This window comes from Scyliorhinus torazame, chromosome 17 (genome assembly GCF_047496885.1).
Source record: "Scyliorhinus torazame isolate Kashiwa2021f chromosome 17, sScyTor2.1, whole genome shotgun sequence".
Classification (NCBI taxonomy): Eukaryota; Metazoa; Chordata; class Chondrichthyes; order Carcharhiniformes; family Scyliorhinidae; genus Scyliorhinus; species Scyliorhinus torazame.
In genome coordinates, this window is record NC_092723.1 from 127,961,447 (window position 1) to 127,979,225 (window position 17,779).

The 17,779-nt window shown below is 49.1% G+C and overlaps 1 protein-coding gene across 1 annotated transcript in view; it reads left to right on the forward strand.

The window, feature by feature from the left end:
* Positions 1-16,156, forward strand: part of LOC140394131 (protein NATD1-like) — a 46,910-nt gene extending 30,754 nt beyond the window's left edge. The window contains exons 3-4 of the mRNA XM_072481009.1: positions 3,709-3,863; positions 4,084-16,156. Of these exons, the coding sequence (XP_072337110.1) occupies positions 3,709-3,852 (144 nt within the window). The 3' untranslated portion in view covers positions 3,853-3,863; positions 4,084-16,156. The remainder of the gene's footprint in view (positions 1-3,708; positions 3,864-4,083) is intronic.
* Positions 16,157-17,779: the final 1,623 nt, after the last annotated feature.

Genomic DNA, 17,779 nt, shown 5'->3' on the forward strand with positions numbered 1-17,779 from the left:
TGCTTCCTTAAAGGGGCAGTGCTGGGCAGAGTGAGATTCAAAGAATGGTTACAAAAATACCTTCCAAACCCACGGCCACTACCATCTAGAAGGCCAAGAGCAGCAGATACCTGGGAACCCCATCACCCTCCTCATCACTCAATCTTGTCTTGGAAATATCTGGCCGGTCCTTTACTGTCGCTGGATCAAAATCCTGGAACTCCCTCCCTAACTGCACTGTGGGTGTACCTACACCCCAGCGATTGCAGCGGTTCAAGAAGGCAGTTCACCACCACCTTCTGAAGGGTAACTAGGGATGGGCAATAAATGCTGTCCTAGCCAGTGATGCCCACATCCAGTAAATGAATATAAATATATATTCTCTCCACAGAACAAGGACATTTAGTCCATTGTGTGTGTGTCGGTTCTTTGAAAAAGCCACTTAGCACAGCCTTGCAAATTGCTCCTTGCAAGTGTTTTGTGTTTTTGAAAGTTACTGAAACTTTTTCTACCGGCCTTTCAAACAGTGCATCTCAGATTATCACAGCTCGCTGCAACATCTTGATCTGGGAACGGTTTCAATTATTTTTCTTTCAGGATAACTTAAAGAACTTGCATTTATAAAGCATCTTTCATGACCAGAGCTCATCGCAGAGTATTTTACATCCAATGAAGTACATTTTTGAAATGCAGTCGTTATTGTAATACAAGGAATGCATCAGCCAAATTGTGCACAGCAAGCTCCCACAAACAGCAATGAGATAACCAGACCATCTCCTTTTCGTGTTTTTGGTTACGGGAGCGCCCAGAACACTGAGAAAACTCTCCTGTTCTTCTTCAAAGTCGTGTCACAGGCTTTTGCATCAAAGTAAGGCTAGTTTTAATGTCTCCTCCGAAAGCTGACATTTCTGGCAGTGTAGGAGTGTCAACCCATATACTGGGCCGGGCCGAAGAATCCCCGCGACCGGGCCACGCCGCCCCGATGCCGGCCCACCGATTCTCCGGCCCGTATTGGCCGAGCGGCCGTAAGAAAAAAACCAAGTCCCACCGGCACCGTTCTAACCTGCTCTCAGCCGGCCGGACCTCGGCGTGGAAGGGTTGGGTGGCGGCCTGTTGGGGAGTGGGGATCCGACCCTGGAGGGGGCCTCCGATGTGGGCTGCCCTGCGATCGGAGCCCACCGATTGGCGGGCCGGCCTCTCTGGCTGGGGGCCTCCTTTCCTACACGCGGTCCCTGTAGCCCAGCGCCATGTTGCGTCGGGGCCGGCGCGTTGAAGGAGGCCACTGCGCATGTGCGTGTTGGTGCCGGTGCCACTGCGCATGCACGGATCCCCCGGCGCACAGTTCGCGCCGGGATTGGCACGCTGCCCCTTGTAGGGGCCAGAATTACTCCTGGCAGCGGCCCATTCACGCCGTCGTAAAACACGACAGCGTTTACGACGGCGTGGACACTCTGCTGCCGGCTGGGAGAATTCCGCCCCTTGTGCTCGGGTATCTGGAGAAGTGGGGATGAACCAACACTTCTTTGACTGAGAGGTGAGTGGCCTACCCACTGGGCTACAGCTTTACTAGAGTGCAAAGGGATAGGCTGAAGAGATTCTGAATTGATGGCTATGAAGCCAATACCTTTAAAGCGCAGGATAAAGAAAGTAGAAGAGGCGGAAATTAATAAAATCTGACTGTTCCCAGAAACTCAAAATGAAATGTCGAAGTCATTTCTCTCCGTGTTGATCAGCTTGTAATTAATGAACCCAATTAATCTGAAACTGTTCTGGTCAGATACCCGATGCCTGCCATTTGATACCTTTTCTCGGGACATGAAAACCAACAGAAGAGCTGATGGGTAAATCTAGGTCACACTTACCTTGTAGGAAAATTCCTGTAAGATAAACTGTTTCTTACGAGTTAGCTCGGATCATTCATTAATATTCCAAAATGGAGTTGTTATTTGAATCCATTGACCAGTTAGGGACAGGATGGAATTCTGAATTCCATTAAGGGGCATCCTTGTTACATTTCTAGTGGTGAGTGTGGTGCGGTAGAATAGGGGAAGCTGAGAAAACACAAGGATGTTGACAGATTCCTTCGGCAAGTGAGTTATTTGTTCTGGAGGCGCCAGAAGCAATGCTGGTTAACAAGGCCATAAAATTCCAAACACAGCTCTGGGGCGCACTTCTAGAGAAACAGAATTGAATGACAGGAAAGCTGTGTAAACCCGAGCCTTGTCTAGGCCGCACTGCATGGTTCTGGTCTCCATATTACAGAAAAGGTGTAGAGGCATTGGCAGGGGCACATAAAGGTTTACAAGGATAATAATAGAAGTGAGAGGTTATAATTGTTGGGAAATACTGAAAACTATGGGACGCTCTTCCGTAGAAAAGAGAAGGCCAAGAGGTGACTTGATAGAAGCCTTAAGATTATGAAGAGGTTTGATACTGTCGATATAGGAAAGATATTTCCGTTTGAACATAAGACAGTCACTAGTAAATCCAATGAGGAAGTCAAGAGATATTTCTTTTCTCACAGGGTGGACTGAAGGTGGAACTTAGAAACATGGAAAATAGAAGCAGGAGGCGGCCATTCGGCCCTTTGAGCCTGTTCCGCCATTCATTATGATCATGGCTGATTATCAAGTTCAATACCCTGATCCCACCTCACCACCCCCCCCCCCCCCCCCCCCCCCCATTTCTCTTGATCCCTTTAGCCCCAAGAGCTCTAACTTGCTATCATAAGGAGTAGTTGAGGTGAATGGCACTGATGCATTTAAGGGGCATCAAGATAAAGATGGGAGATAAACCTTATCCGCGATGTCGAGTTAGCTACTTATCAATCGGACTCTCCATTTAATTATTAACAAGTCCTACTTTGCTTCTTGAGTTATGTGATCTTATGCCACACATTAGCTTGCAATCCATAAACTAATGCATCATTTTGCACAATGAAGGTTTCTGCCTCTTATTTGCTCTTTTCTGCCCCTGTTGGTGCTGGCTAGATCAGCTGTTTCGGAACCAACCACGCCACTGTCTCACAAACGCACCTGATTGGCGATGGTGGTGATTTAAGCAGTTTTGTCAGAGGTGCTGTCATTCAGATGACACATTAACGTAAGGCCCTGTCCACCCTCTCGGGTGGAGGTCACAGGTCCCCCTGCAAGAAGCTAAAGTGAAACAGCGAGGGGACGGGTGGGGGGGGGGGGGAGCGTTCACCCAGGTGTCCTGACTGACATGTCTCCCTCAATTAACATCACAAAACAAACAGGTTATCAGGCCCATGATAATTTGCTGTGCTCAAATTGACTGCTGTGATTTTTTTTACATTGCCATATACTTTCAAGGGAGGGAAGGAGGGGGTGGTGGTGAGGGGGCGGTCCTATTAACCTGCTGCTGCCTGAGCCTCAGACACACTGACTCTGCACTCACTCACCTCACTCCAGATAACTCGGTATGACTAGACGCAACTTTCCAGTTCCCTGGGAGTGGGTCGGAGTGCGGGTGTTGGTTGCAGCCGGGCCCAAGCTTTTCAAAATACCTCATTAGCTGTAAAGGGCTTTGGAACATCCACAAGATTTTGAAAGGTGCTATAGAAATGCGAGGTTGTCTTTTATTTGAGCATTTACAGTCACAAGTTTGTTCTTTTTTCCCCTCTTCTTCCTCTCTCTCTCTCTCTTGCCCATTCAGTCTTTTCTGCTGTGTTCCTGAAGCTCATTTCACCGGCTTGCTCTTTGTACCTAGGCTGCCCTGGACTTTGTGGTCGAGGAGGATCTCCGAGCTCACCTGACCTGCTGGTACCTCCAGAAGTACATCAAAGAGAATCCACTGCCGCACTACGTGGAGAGAATACAGCAGCGAGCACCCACAGATTTCCAACTTCGCTAGAATCGGAGGAGGTTCTGGCCACAGTGATCACTGTTTCATACTTATTTTTCCTTCCTTTGTTGGGGGTGGGATGGGGGAAGGGGCAGTGACGCCGGGGGGAGGGTGGGGGTGCGGGGGCAGTCATATTAATTATCTGCGTGCAATTTAAAATGCACAAATATATCCGGGGGTGGGGAAGAGAACGGATAATATTTTCTGAACACGTGAGGCTAGTGTCTGTTTACTTTTCAGAATGTGCTCCTTTTAAGCCTCTGATGGACTCGACTTGATTTCTTCCTCCGTGAGACCTGCTGAAGAATCAGCCCCTTTCCAACTGACTCGGGAAGCATTTACAAGACAGGACATTGCCCAGTTACAGGTTCAACATGGTGGATTAGACAAAGGGATTATCCTTTCCTTGGCTTCTTCAGCATAATGCGAAACGTTGCATTTTGTAATTCTTTCTTTTTTTAATGTTCCTTTGATCAAAATCCGTCATTTTGAGCATAAGTGTTTCCCACAAGATTCATTTTCACCCACCCACCCTTTTTAACAGAAGACTGAGTCCAAGTTAAAAGGGTCAACGCACAGACTGGAGGACAAGACCATGCAGGGCCAGGGAGAGATGTCATGGGTGCATGGTGCTTCTCCTGTTTCTGGGCCCCTCATCCCCTCTCTGTCCTTCCACCCACTCAATTGTGAGTTCCTCCCCTTTCGAGATTGACCAATCCATTCGCCAAACTATCACAGAAAGGTTCTTGTAAAATGATAACGCCCATTGGTGGTATCTGGTTACAAATATCGTCCAACTATATAAGCAGCATGCATCGGAAATGTTAAGAGCGGCAACGTCACATAGTGTGGTGTTAGTTTGTGTGCTTCCTACAGGTGATCACTCCTCTGCAACTATTACACAAACCAGAGAGTACAAATTTTAATGTAACTGTACTGTGCAATATTGTTAATTTTACAGGACAATATCTCAGTAACACTGCAGACATAAAGACTGATTTCAGTGACTGCCTCATTAAACCATTCTGTACATTGCACCATATGTACACAGTGTTATGATCCCAGTTGGCATTATAACTGGATAAGAAGACCCCAGAATGGAACGCTGGCTCAAAAGACCATAACTTTCATTTTTTAAAAATAAAATGTGGAGGAATAGAGTCACAAGACCACTGATTAGTTTCAACGAGGGAAAACAATTTATTAAACATCAAAAATTGGATTATGTTACAATACTTCTTTGCTGCCCCTTATCTTAACAAATACACACACAGTTACGATTAACACGGATTACAAAGTACTTCTTATAAAAAAATATAATTTATATTGAAGCTTTCACAAAATATCAACAACAAAATGAAAAAGGAACCCAATAGTATTAAATACAAAACAAAATAAAACAACCCCCGTGCCCCCTCCCCTATACATAAATAATGAATTAACACCACAAATTAACACATAGCAAACATAGCAAATATATACACCCCCTCAGATCCCCCAGCGTAGACAAACAAAAATAAAATAGAACCCCCCCCCTCCCCCCGGGTTGCTGCTGCTGCAGACCATTGTCTACCATTCTGCCAGGAAGTCCAAGAACGGTTGCCACCGCCTGAAAAACCCTTGCACCGATCCCCTTAAGGCGAATTTCACCCTCTCCAATTTAATAAACCCCGCCATATCGTTGATCCAGGCTTCCACGCTTGGGGGCCTCGCATCGCTCCACTGAAGAAGAATCCTTCGCCGGGCTACCAGGGACGCAAAGGCCAGAATACCGGCCTCTTTCGTCTCCTGCACTCCCGGCTCCCCTGCAACCCCAAATATTGCGAGCCCCCAGCCCGGTTTGACCCTGGATCCTACCATCCTCGACACCGTCCTCGCTACGCCCTTCCAAAATTCTTCCAGCGCTGGGCACGCCCAGAACATATGAGCGTGGTTTGCCGGGCTCCCTGAGCACCTAACACACCTGTCCTCACCCCCCAAAAAACGGCTCATCCTTATCCCGGTCATGTGTGCCCTGTGCAGCACCTTAAACTGTATGAGGCTGAGCCTCGCGCACGAAGAGGAAGAGTTCACCCTCCCAAGGGCATCTGCCCACGTCCCCTCCTCGATATCCTCCCCCAACCCCTCCTCCCACTTACCTTTCAACTCCACCACCGAGGCCTCATCCTCCTCCTGCATCACCTGGTAAGTTGCCGAGATCTTCCCCTCTCCAACCCACCCCCCCCGAGAGCACCCTGTCCTGTACTGTGCGTGGCAGCAGCAGCGGGAATTCCACCACTTGCCGCTTGGCAAATGCCCTCACCTGTAGATACCCAAAGGTGTTTCCCAGGGGGGGAGCCCGTACTTCTCCTCCAGCTCATCCAGGCTTGCGAACTTCCCATCCACAAACAGGTCCCCCAACCTTCTTATCCCTGCCCTGTGCCACCCCGAAAACCCTCCACCTATTCTCCCTGGTACAAACCGGTGGTTCCCCCGTATGGGAGTCCACACCGAGGCCCCCACTTCCCCCCTGTGCCACCTCCACTGCCCCCAGATTTTGAGGGTAGCTGCCACCACCGGGCTCGTGGTATACCTCATTGGAGGGAGCGGCAGTGGCGCCGTTGCCAGCGCCTCCAGACTCGTACCCTCACAAGACGCCATCTCCAGCCTCTTCCATGCAGCCCCCTCCCCCTCCATCACCCACTTGCGCACCATCGCCACATTGGTGGCCCAGTAGTACCCACAGAGGTTGGGCAGTGCCAGCCTCCCCATCCCTACTCCGTTCCAGGAACACCCTTCTCACCCTCTGAGTCCCTCGCGCCCACACAAACCCCGTTATGCTCCTGTTGACCCGCCTAAACAAGGCCTTCGGGATAAGAATGGGGAGGTACTGGAACAGGAACAAAAACCTTGGGAGCACCGTCATCTTAACTGACTGCACCCTACCTGCCAGGGACAGCGGCAACACGTCCCACCTCTTAAATTCCTCCTCCATTTGCTCCACTAGCCTCATGAAATTAAGTCTATGCAGGGTCCTCCAGCTCCTGACCACCTGGACCCACAAATACCTGAAGCTCCTCTCCGCCCTTTTTAGTGGGAGCTTGCCAATCCCCCTCTCCTGGTCCCCTGGGTGAACCACGAACAACTCGTTCTTCCCCATGTTGAGCTTGTACCCTGAGAAATCATTGAACTCCCTGAGGATCCTCATTACCTCCGGCATTCCCCCCACTGGGTCCACCACATAGCAGCAAGTCGTCCGCATAGAGCGACACCCTATGCTCCTCCCCACCCTGCACCAACCCCTTCCAGTTCCTCGACTCCCTCAGTGCCATAGCCAGGGGTTCAATCGCCAGTGCGAAGAGCAGGGGGGACAGAGGACACCCCTGCCTCGTCCCTCGATGCAACCGAAAGTACTCAGACCTCCTCTTGTTCGTGGCCACACTCGCCATCGGGACCTCGTACAACAGCTTAACCCACCTGACTAACCCCTCCCCAAACCCGAACCTCTTCAGCACCTCCCATCAGTACCCCCACTCTACCCTATCGAAGGCCTTCTCAGCGTCCATCGCCACCACTATCTCCACCTCCCCCTCCCTCGCCAGCATCATAATAACGTTCAGGAGTCTCCGCACATTCGCGTTCAACTGCCTCCCCTTCACAAACCCCGTCTGGTCTTCGTGGATGACCTGCGGCACACAATCCTCAATTCTCGTGGCTAAGACCTTCGCCAGCACCTTGGCATCTACATTCAACAGCGAAATCAGCCTGTAAGACCCACACTGCAGGGGATCCTTGTCCCGCTTCAGGATCAAGGAGATCAGTGCCCGGGACATCATTGGGGGCAAAGCCCTTGCCTCATTGAAGGTCCTAACCAGCAACGGGACCAACAAGTCCACATATTTTTTGTAGAATTCGACCGGGAAACCGTCCTGCCCCGGTGCCTTCCCCGCCTGCATGCTCCCCATCACTTTGGCCAGCTCCCCCAGCCCAATCGGGGTCCCTAATCCCGCCACCAGTCCCTCCTTCACCTTCGGGAACCTCAATTGGTCCAGAAAGCGGCCCATACCTCCCTCCTCCAGTGGGGGCTCGGACCGATACAGTTCCTCATAAAAGTCCCTGAAGACCCCATTGATGCCAACCCCACTCCGCACCACACTCCCTCTCCCATCCTTAACTCCCCCAATCTCCCTAGCTGCGTCCCGCTTCCGAAGCTGATGCGCCAGCATCCGACTTGCCTTTTCCCCATACTCATAAATCGCCCCCTGGGCCTTCCTCCACTGTGCCTCCGCCTTCCTGGTGGTCAACAGGTTGAATTCGGCCTGGAGGCTCTCCCTCAACAGTCCCTCCTCAGGCACCTCCACATACCTCCTGTCTACCCTCACCATCTCCCCCACCAGCCTCTCCCTCTGCTCGCTCCTCTCCTTGTGGGCCCTAATGGAGATCAGCTCTCCCCTAACCACTGCCTTCAGCACCTCCCAGACCATCCCCACTCGGACCTCCCCGTTATCGTTGGCCTCCAGCTATCTCTCTATGCTTCCTCGGACCCGCTCACTCGCCTCGTCCGCCAACAGCCCAACCTCCAAGCGCCACAATGGGCGCTGGTCCCTCTCCTCCCCCAGCTCTAGGTCTACCCAATGCAGGGCGTGATCCGAAATGGCTATTGCTGAGTACTCTGTATCCTCTACTCTCGCTATCAGTGCCCTGCTCATAATTAAAAAGTCGATCCGGGAATAGGCCTTATGAACATGTGAAAAGAATGAAAATTCCCTAGCCCCCAGCCTTGCAAATCTCCAACGGTCCACCCCTCCCATCTGGTCTATAAACCCCCTCAGCACTTTAGCCGCCGCCGGCTTCCTACCCGTCCTAGACCTGGAGCGGTCCAGTACTGGATCCAACACCGTATTTAAACCCCCCCCCCCCTTATCTGGCCCCTCACTTCCAAGACCGGGATCTGACCCAACATGCGCCGCATAAAACCCTCATAGTCACAGTTCGGGGCATACACGTTGACCAGCACCACCCTCTCCCCTTGCAGCTTCCCACTTACCATTACGTACCTGCCACCATTGTCTGTCACAATGCTCGACACCTCGATCGCCACCCCCCTGATTTTTGGCATCCAGCCCCGAATGAAACACCTGACCTACCCACCCCTTCCTCAATCTTACCTGGTCTGCCACCTTCAGGTGTGTCTCCTGGAGCATGACCACATCCGCCTTCAGCCCCTTCAGGTGCGCGAACACCCGGGCCCGCTTGACCGGCCCGTTCAGTCCCCTTACGTTCCAGGTTATCAGCCGGATTAGGGGGCTACCCGCCCGCCGACTAGGCATAACACCTCCTCGGCCAGCCACGCGCCCGCACCCCACGCCCGGCCCGTTCCCCACGGCGGCAGACCCCTGTCCCAACCCCCTCTACTCGCTCCAGCTCCCCCTTGACCATACCGGCAGCAACCCGGTCCCCCCCCCCCCCCCCCAAAGATAGGACCCCTCCTAGCTGCCTTGCTCCCCCCATTGCATTCCCGCAAGTCAGCTGACTCCTGCTGACCCCGGCCTCTCCATCGACTCCTCCCATTGTGGGACATTCCCTCCTCCTCCATTACCCATCAGCAGGCTCTCCGCCTCCCCCTTCCATCCCAAGCGCGGGAAACAACCCTCGCTTTCCACCTGCTCGGCCCCGCCACCTCTGGTGCAGCTCCTTTTACAGGCCCAGTCCCCTCACCCCCGACTTGGGCCTCACCCACCCTCGCGGGGCCCCATTCCGCCCCTACCAGCCATCTACCCCTACTCCATTTACTTGCCCCCCTCCAAGAGCCAACCCGACAGACCCAACAAAAACAGTGCCCAACCCACCCTAACCACCCACACCGAACCAAAAAGAAACAAGAGCAAAGAACCCCCCCTCGAAATGTAACACACCAACCGCAATCCCCAACCTCCCATCCCGACCCCAGTTTGTGTCCAGCTTCTCGGCCTGAACAAAGGCCCACGCCTCCTCTGGGGACTCAAAATAATGGTGCCGGTCCTTGTAGGTGACCCACAGTCATGAAGGATGCCAAACTTCACCCCCTTCCTGTGCAGCACCGCCTTCGCCCGATTGTACCCGGCCCTCTCCTTCGCCACCTCCGCGCTCCAGCCCTGATATATTCAAACCTCCGCATTCTCCCACCTGCTCCCTGAAGCAGCGCTGGATAACCTCCTGCTGCTCCTGCGCCCACTGCATCCACGCTGCCTGGTCCCCGCCCGCCGCCATCTTGCTCTTCTTCCCTCGCACTTTCTTTGGGTTCACCACCACTTTTTTAGTCGCCCCGCTCCTGGCCCAAGCCATACACTGTCGGGGGAATGTTACAGTCTTCTTCCCACACTGGGAAATGTCGAAAAAATTCCGTTGGGGGCCCTGAAAAGAGCCCCAAAGTCCGTTCCAAGCGGGAGCTGCCGAAGGTGCGACTTAGCTCTGCATAGCCGCAACCGGAAGTCCGCTACAAAGTACTTCTTAATCTACAATGGTCTCATTAACAAAAGGTCCCTTTTAAGCACGCAAGTTGACTGTAGTCAAATACATGCACTCTGCTCTGAACCCAAGTTAGTGTCTGTAGATTTCTCCTCAGATTCCCTTCAGATCACATGAGAGTTAAAACTCCACTCCCAAAAACGCACTTTAAAGACTTCTTTCATAATAATACTTTCCCTTCGCGATTTACATTTCAAAATCCATGCCAGGTTTTCTAAATTACACTTTTAAAGAAAGTTTCCGCTCCACTTTTAACAATGAATCCAGTCCAGGACTTTAGACCAACCCCTTTAGGAGTTGTTTGCCTTGACAGCTGTGCAAACTGCTCATATTTGCCAGTCTGTATTAAAATTACATCAAATGTTTCGTCGACCTCTGAAGTCTGCTGTCCCACTTTAAATCTAGTTACTGCGATTGTCTCTTTAACTCAGAACATTTTGTTTACTCTTCCTTAAATTCTTCTCAACAATACCTTGGTCTCTGCTCATTTAATTCCAGACTTCGTGAACATTCTTCCTGTCCCAATTCCCTGGTTATCTGAACTGCATTTTGTTCCTTAGGAAGCTTGCATCTTTGCAACTCCCTTGTCCTGTCCAGCTTCTCCTGGCAGAATTGACTCCCCAGTGTCCAGTCTCCATTTGCTCCTAAATTCAGCTAAAACTAAAACTAAAACTCCTTACAAGGCCCCAGTTGTTAAGAAACACACACATGCTTATGACTTTTATTTATATTTATTCTTCACACACTAGCCTTCTCTAAGCATTGTAGAAACACAGTTGGAACTTAAACATCCACCAAACATACAAATACCTTTGTCCAGCATGAATCTAACTATAGATTTTACACTTCCAGACACAAAAACATTAAGTGAAAACCACTTCAAACTATACCTTATTTCTAATGTTTATCAATACAAATATAAATCCCTTAAAACTACCTATGTTTTACTAACAACAGTGACAGGAAATTCAGATTGGAGGGTAGGGGGACTCAAATTTTACAATGCAAATTGCAAGAAAATCTCTTGGGTTTTGGTTCACATATTTTGGCTACCTGTTCTATGCAGGAAAAGAAGACCATCTTCATGCTGCAGCTCGCATGGTTTCATTGTTGGAGAGTTGTAGAAGGGAAGGGGGTGGGGGGGGAGGGAGGGTGACGCACTGACACAGCACTCACTCATCTCACTCAAGATAATTCACTGTCACTAGAAGCAAAATTCCAATTCCCTGGGAGTGCGTCACACTGTGGATGTAGATGACAGCCCAGTTCAGCCAAGTCTGAGCACCCCCAGAGAACTGCTCCCCCCCCCCCCCCCCGCCCAGCCCTTCTCCATACCAAGGCCCTGCTCCCTGCCAAGGCTGCTCACCCCCTCCCCTGCGGTCCTTCTCTTCCCCCCTCCCCACACGGGATCCTGCTCTCTCCACAGGGAGCTTTCCCACAGGGGCCCAGCTATCTTCCTTCAGGCCCTGCTCCCGCCACCCCCCGCCCGCCCATCCGCACCAAGGCCCTGCTCACTGATCCCACATGGCCCTGCTCTCCTCCCTGGGGCCCTGCAGCCCCCCCACCCCCCCGAAGCCCTGCTTACCCCCACCCTCAGGCCCCAACTTCCCCGTGCCCTGCTCCACCAGGGGCCTTCTCTGTCAGGCCCCTCCTTGGCCTCACAAAAGATGCCGTCGCAAGTCACTCCGTACAGCTGAAAGACTCCTGCATGGAGGCCTTAACATTTTAGACCCATTAATTTGATGCTGCTGTAAACCCTAATGAACTCTAACAGGTGTGCTAACAATTATTTACACCAACAGAAATCTGTTCTGTGGACCTCCCCTGTGGCTGACCCCATAAGAATACTAGTTTAATTTTAATTTATTTTTATGTTGAAAAATGCAATTATTTATCAGATTCCCTTGAAACCATGAACAGACTGGGTTCCATTGAAACCTTCAATAGACTAGTTTCAATTCAAGCTGTTTTAACCACCTGCTCCCCCTCAAACGATACCTGCAAAATCGAAGGACCCATGAAACCTCTGTTGTTTTGCCTCTTGTCCGTGCAGACATTCCATTTAACCTTCATCCACCTCACGATGTGAGGTGGAGGTTTTATCCTAACCCTGTCTCTTGCTCTATCTGCACACTGGGACTCACCATCTCTAAACACGCATCCTTCTTTTCTGGTCAGCCTTGCTTCCTTATCCAGGAGGGGAATTCATAAATCAAGGAGTAATGGATTAAAAAAAAAAAAAATTCTACACACCGAAGGTTATTGGAAGAGGTTTTGTGGCCAGTGCCTAATTAGGAGATGCCGGATCTGTCACTGGAGGAGCAGCTCCATCATTCCCATGCCTGCTGCTCCTCCAGACACTGCCCTGTTGTCGCCTTGACCCTTGTGCGGCTTCATGGTTGATTGTCTTAAGAAAAAAAATTTGCAATCACAAAGCTGCCTGCAGGTCAAACTGCCATCGGAGCAGCCACCCGGTGAATAACTGGCCTGAAAAACCAGCATTAAAAAAATCGGAACTGTCGGACCAAGTTCATTTCTTTTTAAAGCCAGTCTTTCAAGTGTGCAGCTCTGCCCCTGGCTGCTCAGACTGGATAAACCCCCGTCTACAGCACTGAGCCAGGGCCCCTGGCCCCCGAGCCACAGTGTTTTAAACTAGTTGCAGCCCCATCCTCCAGGACTTGCCACCAAGGTTATAAAACAGTAGGAGGAGAAGCCTAAACAAATCAGGATATTGTGGTTTGGCAGCAATAGGCTTGGGCTTTAAGAGCTTGTGAGATGTGGGTGGAAAGGGAAGGAGGGGGGGAGCTGACAAATAGACAGGTGCTTTGGGAGAGATGAAGAGGAAATACAGGCTGAGGGAGGTACTGAGCAGCACAGCTTGGAGGAACTGCCTTTTTCAATGCCTCAGATGCAAATTGTACGCCTGTAATGAGGCCAAGAAATTGGACAAGTCTCCAAAACACTTCAACCACAATTAAAAATATTTATTTTTTAAAAACCTTAAAACAACCAACACAGGGCAAGAATTTGTCAGCCATTTATCAATGAGTTATACATCATGGAAAAGTTAGCAATGGTTTGGCATGTCCCTTTGACATTTGTAGCCATTGACCTGATGGATCTGGATGAGTTTCTGGTGCTAGCTGCCCCTCAATGCTTGAGAAAGACAACAGCCGACATGGGTTGGAGCGACAGATTGAATTATGAAGTAACTTACAAAGAGCGAGAGAGAGCATTTAAACAGCCAGTTTGACCAGAGCAAATACAGGAAGTCGGCAATCTCTCCCAACCCGAACCTTCCTCACCTATAGCCAGATAAAATGCTGGCATTTAGGGTGCAACTGAGGCAGGAGATAAGGTCTGTGGAGAATACATACAACAATAACTTTTGCATTTATGTAGCGCCTTTTAATTTAGAAGACATGCCCAAGCAGCTTTGCACATTAGCTTGCCTGTTCTGGCCAGAAGGTTTGACTGTTGTTCTTAATGGGACATTCTGATGAAAATGGGACATTTAAAGAAAGATCTTGCTTTCAGAAAGCACCTTTTGATACCTCAGGAAGCCCCCAAGTACTTCAGAGCCCTTTTGAAGTGCAGTCCCTGTTGTACATTGCCAATTTATTCACGGCAAACTCAAGCAGATCACTTTATCTGCGATGTTGGTGGAGTGATTAATAGAACACTAGCAAGCAAGCTACAAAATATCTCCAGGGGCTTCTACCAGCCTTCCACCAATGGGCGACACTGTTACCTTGGAGCCCGGAGGTCAAGGGTTCAAGCCCCACTTCGGAGACTTGGGCGCATATTCTGGGCTGACACTCCAGTGCAGGAATGAGGTGGTGCTGGACCGTCAGAGGTACAGTTTTGGATGATACATCAGGGACTGTCTGCTCCCTCAAGTGGATGTGAAATATTTCAACAATATTGGACGCAGAGCTGGGGATCCGCCCTTTTTTCTATCTGTCCAACAGCATTACTAAAATCCGATTATCATTCTCATATTGCTGTTTGTGGGAGCTTGCTGTGCACAACTTGGCTACTGTGTTTCCCACATTATAACGCTTTAAAAGTACTTAATTGGCTGTAAAGCAATTTGGGGAGTCTTGGGGTTTTGAAAGGTGCTGACGAAATACTAGACTTTTTAAAAAAACTCCCAACATTTATAGCTTTGAATGCCTGCATCTTTCTGATGTGTGGACAATGAAGAAGTCTTCCTGTGTCACTGGATTTTTTTTTTTACTTTCCCACTCAACTGTAACGTGTTACCCAAAGGAACCTGAATTGGTCCTGTTAACTAAAACAGCTCCTCTCATTAGCCAAGCCCCTGTCAGCCCATGTGAAGGGCGAGTTTAATTTAGGCTGTTCTGAATTACCAGGTTGTCCAGATGCTCTTCCTCGAGGAGAGCTCCAGTTAATGAGAGGCTCTGACCAGCCACACTTATTTTTAAAAATAAATGGAACCATCAAAATGATTGTGGATTAGCATAATTCTCATCCTGGGTTTCATCGCTCGATCCTGTTAACATTAATTGTTTAATTAATTGGCATCACGGGGGGAACTGGTCAGGAACAGACCTTGCTTTCCTAGGGGACCAGGCCCTGGTAAACACAAAGAGCACCGCCAATATATTAACAATGTATGTGTTCAACCACTTATCTCAGATGTCATTGTCCTCTGGTTCAGTGAAGATGATAGTATCATCCTGCCCACTCCAAATAATATAGCTGCTTTTGAGTAAATCAGTGAATAGTGCAGCAGTCTTCATTCCTCCCCCAGCCCATTTAATGATGTTATCTGCAATGTGGTCTGATTCATTCCCCTGATAGACAGGTGATTAAAAATAAATTTACCATCAATCCAACCCAATTCTTAAGTCTTTCTAAATGGAACCTCTGTGTGCACCAATGTGACTTTACTGGATTGTGAGATTACTGAAGATTGTTCTCTTATGAAGCTTAGAAAGTTCCAGTTTCCGCTAGGCTATTTTCATTGATGGAATTGGGTACGGCACTTGTTTTACAACCAACCCCCCCCCCCCTCTCAAAAGTGTCAGGTGCAGTCAATTTACCAACCTTACTGCAACTACATTGACATCCCAAACCAGCCCAAAGTCCTTCCGTTCAGTTTCTTTGGTGGACTGACGATGGAGGTGTGGAATCTGTGGCCATTATGGAAGCCTGGACCTCAATCATAAGAAATTTGTGTCGTTCGACCGTTCAAAGGTACAGGTGATTAAGGGGCAACCTAATTGAGGTGATTAAGATCATTAAGGAATTCATAGGATAGATGGCAAGAAACAATTGCCTCCCCTGGTGGGGCAGTCCAGAGCAAGGGGGCGCCATCACAAAATTGGGACAAGACTGTTCAAGAGTAATGTCAGGAAACCTTCTTCACACAAAAGGAAGTGGAAATCTGGAACTCTCCCCTGGTGGGAAGGATCAATTATAAAACTTGAAAACTGATGTTAGTTAATGGCTTAAGGAGTTGTAGAACCATGACAGGAGGCTGGAGTTAAGATGCAGATCAGTGGTGATCTAGTTGAATCGTGGACAGGATGAATGGCCTACTCCCAATCCTAAATATTATCCTCCCCTCCTCAATCCCAGCTGCCCACTTCAATATTGTCTGTCTGACCTTGTACTCTGTGGTAATGCTGTGTTCACATTCTTTGTGCTGAGATGATTTTACTCTCTTGTTTGATACTTTCATTTCAATGTAAACTCGTCGGAGTGATTTTTCATAACTTTTATGTATCTTTTACGCACAGAATCCAATTATTTAGTCTTTAGTTTTACAGAGAAAGCAATAAATTTCTAGCAAACAGCATCAGATTAAAGTTGCCCTGGTGTTTACTTCGCGTTTTCGATTGTACCCAAAACACTGGACTTGAGCAGAACCATGTTAGAAGTAGGACCTGCATTTATATAGCACCTAGCACGGCCTCAGGATTTCCCCAAATGCTTTGCAGTGGTTGTGAACACAGCAGACAGTTTACGCACAGCAAGCTTCCCCTCAGCAGCAATGTGATCATCTGCTTTAGTGACATTGGCTGGAGTTCTCTGGCTGCTTGTTGGCGGCAGGATTCCATTATCCCGTCCACGGTTTTCCCGGCTGCGTTGGGTGGCTTCAATGGGAATTCCCATTAGCAGCGGCTGGAACAGACAATCTTCCGCCAGTGAACCCAGTCGTGGCTGGGAGGCCCGAGAATGAGCAATTAAGACTGGCCAGTGGGACACCAGGAAAAACTCATCTGTTCCATTTTGAAATGGTGTCCTGGGTATTTCACCTCCGCCTAAGATTGCAGATAGTGATTTAATATGTGAAAGATGGTATCTCCCCAACAGTGCAGCACTCCCTGGGAATCGCTGAAATACCAGCCTGTTTCTGGAGTCTTTCAAGGCCATGGCTGGCATACGTTTTAATTTATTCTTAAATTGTGGGCCATTGCTGGCTGGGCCAGCATCTGTTACCCACCTCTAATTGCCCTTGACCCGAGTGGTTTGCTTGACCGGAGGGCAGTTAAGAGTCAACCACATTGCTGTGAATGTAAATATAGCAGATTTTCTTCTTTAAAAGACTTTAGTGAACCCAATGGGGGTAGAGGGGAGGGAGTTTTAAAAAAAAATGATAATGGTCATCATTAGACTTTTAATTCCATATTTATATTGCATTCAAATTTCACCATCTGCCACGGTGGGATTCAAACCCAGGTCCCCAGAACATTATCCTGGGTCTCTGGATTACTAGTCCAGTGACAATACCACAACACCACCAGATATCAGGTCCTCGTGATTAACTTTTGAGTGCTTCCATGAGGTTTCCAGAAGAGTAAGTTGAGGCCAACACACTGGGCTTATTTGCAAGGGAGGCAGATATTGTAATATGAGGGTAATGGATTTATAAAAAATAAATAAAATTTAGAGTACCCAATTCATTTTTTCCAATTAAGGGGCAATTTAATGTGGCCAATCCACCTAACCTGCACACCTTTGGGTTGGGGTGAAACCCAAGCAGACATGGGGAGAACAGGCAAACTCCACACAGACAGTGGCCCAGGGCTCGAACCTGTGTCCTCAGCGTCACAGTCCCAGTGCTAACCGCTGCAACACATGCCGCCCTCTGAGAGTAATGGATGAGATCAAGTGGGTATAAAGGACCTTTTTTTCATGCAACACTTCATACCGCCAATGTTTTGTGCAGTTGTTATGATAATGGTCTAGCATCCCAGAGGGTGTGATTGGATTGGGTGTGGTGCCTTGTTCCTGTGATATAGAGGCACTGGCCCTGAACTAGCATACCCGAGTGTGAATTCAAAGCTTACAGTGGCAAGATGTAAACTTTTAATTCAATAAATCTGCTAAAGGAAATAATTACAGAGGGAAATTTCCAGAAATCAAGTGGTTCACTAATATCTTTCAGGAAAGGGAATACGTTTCTTCATATCTGTCA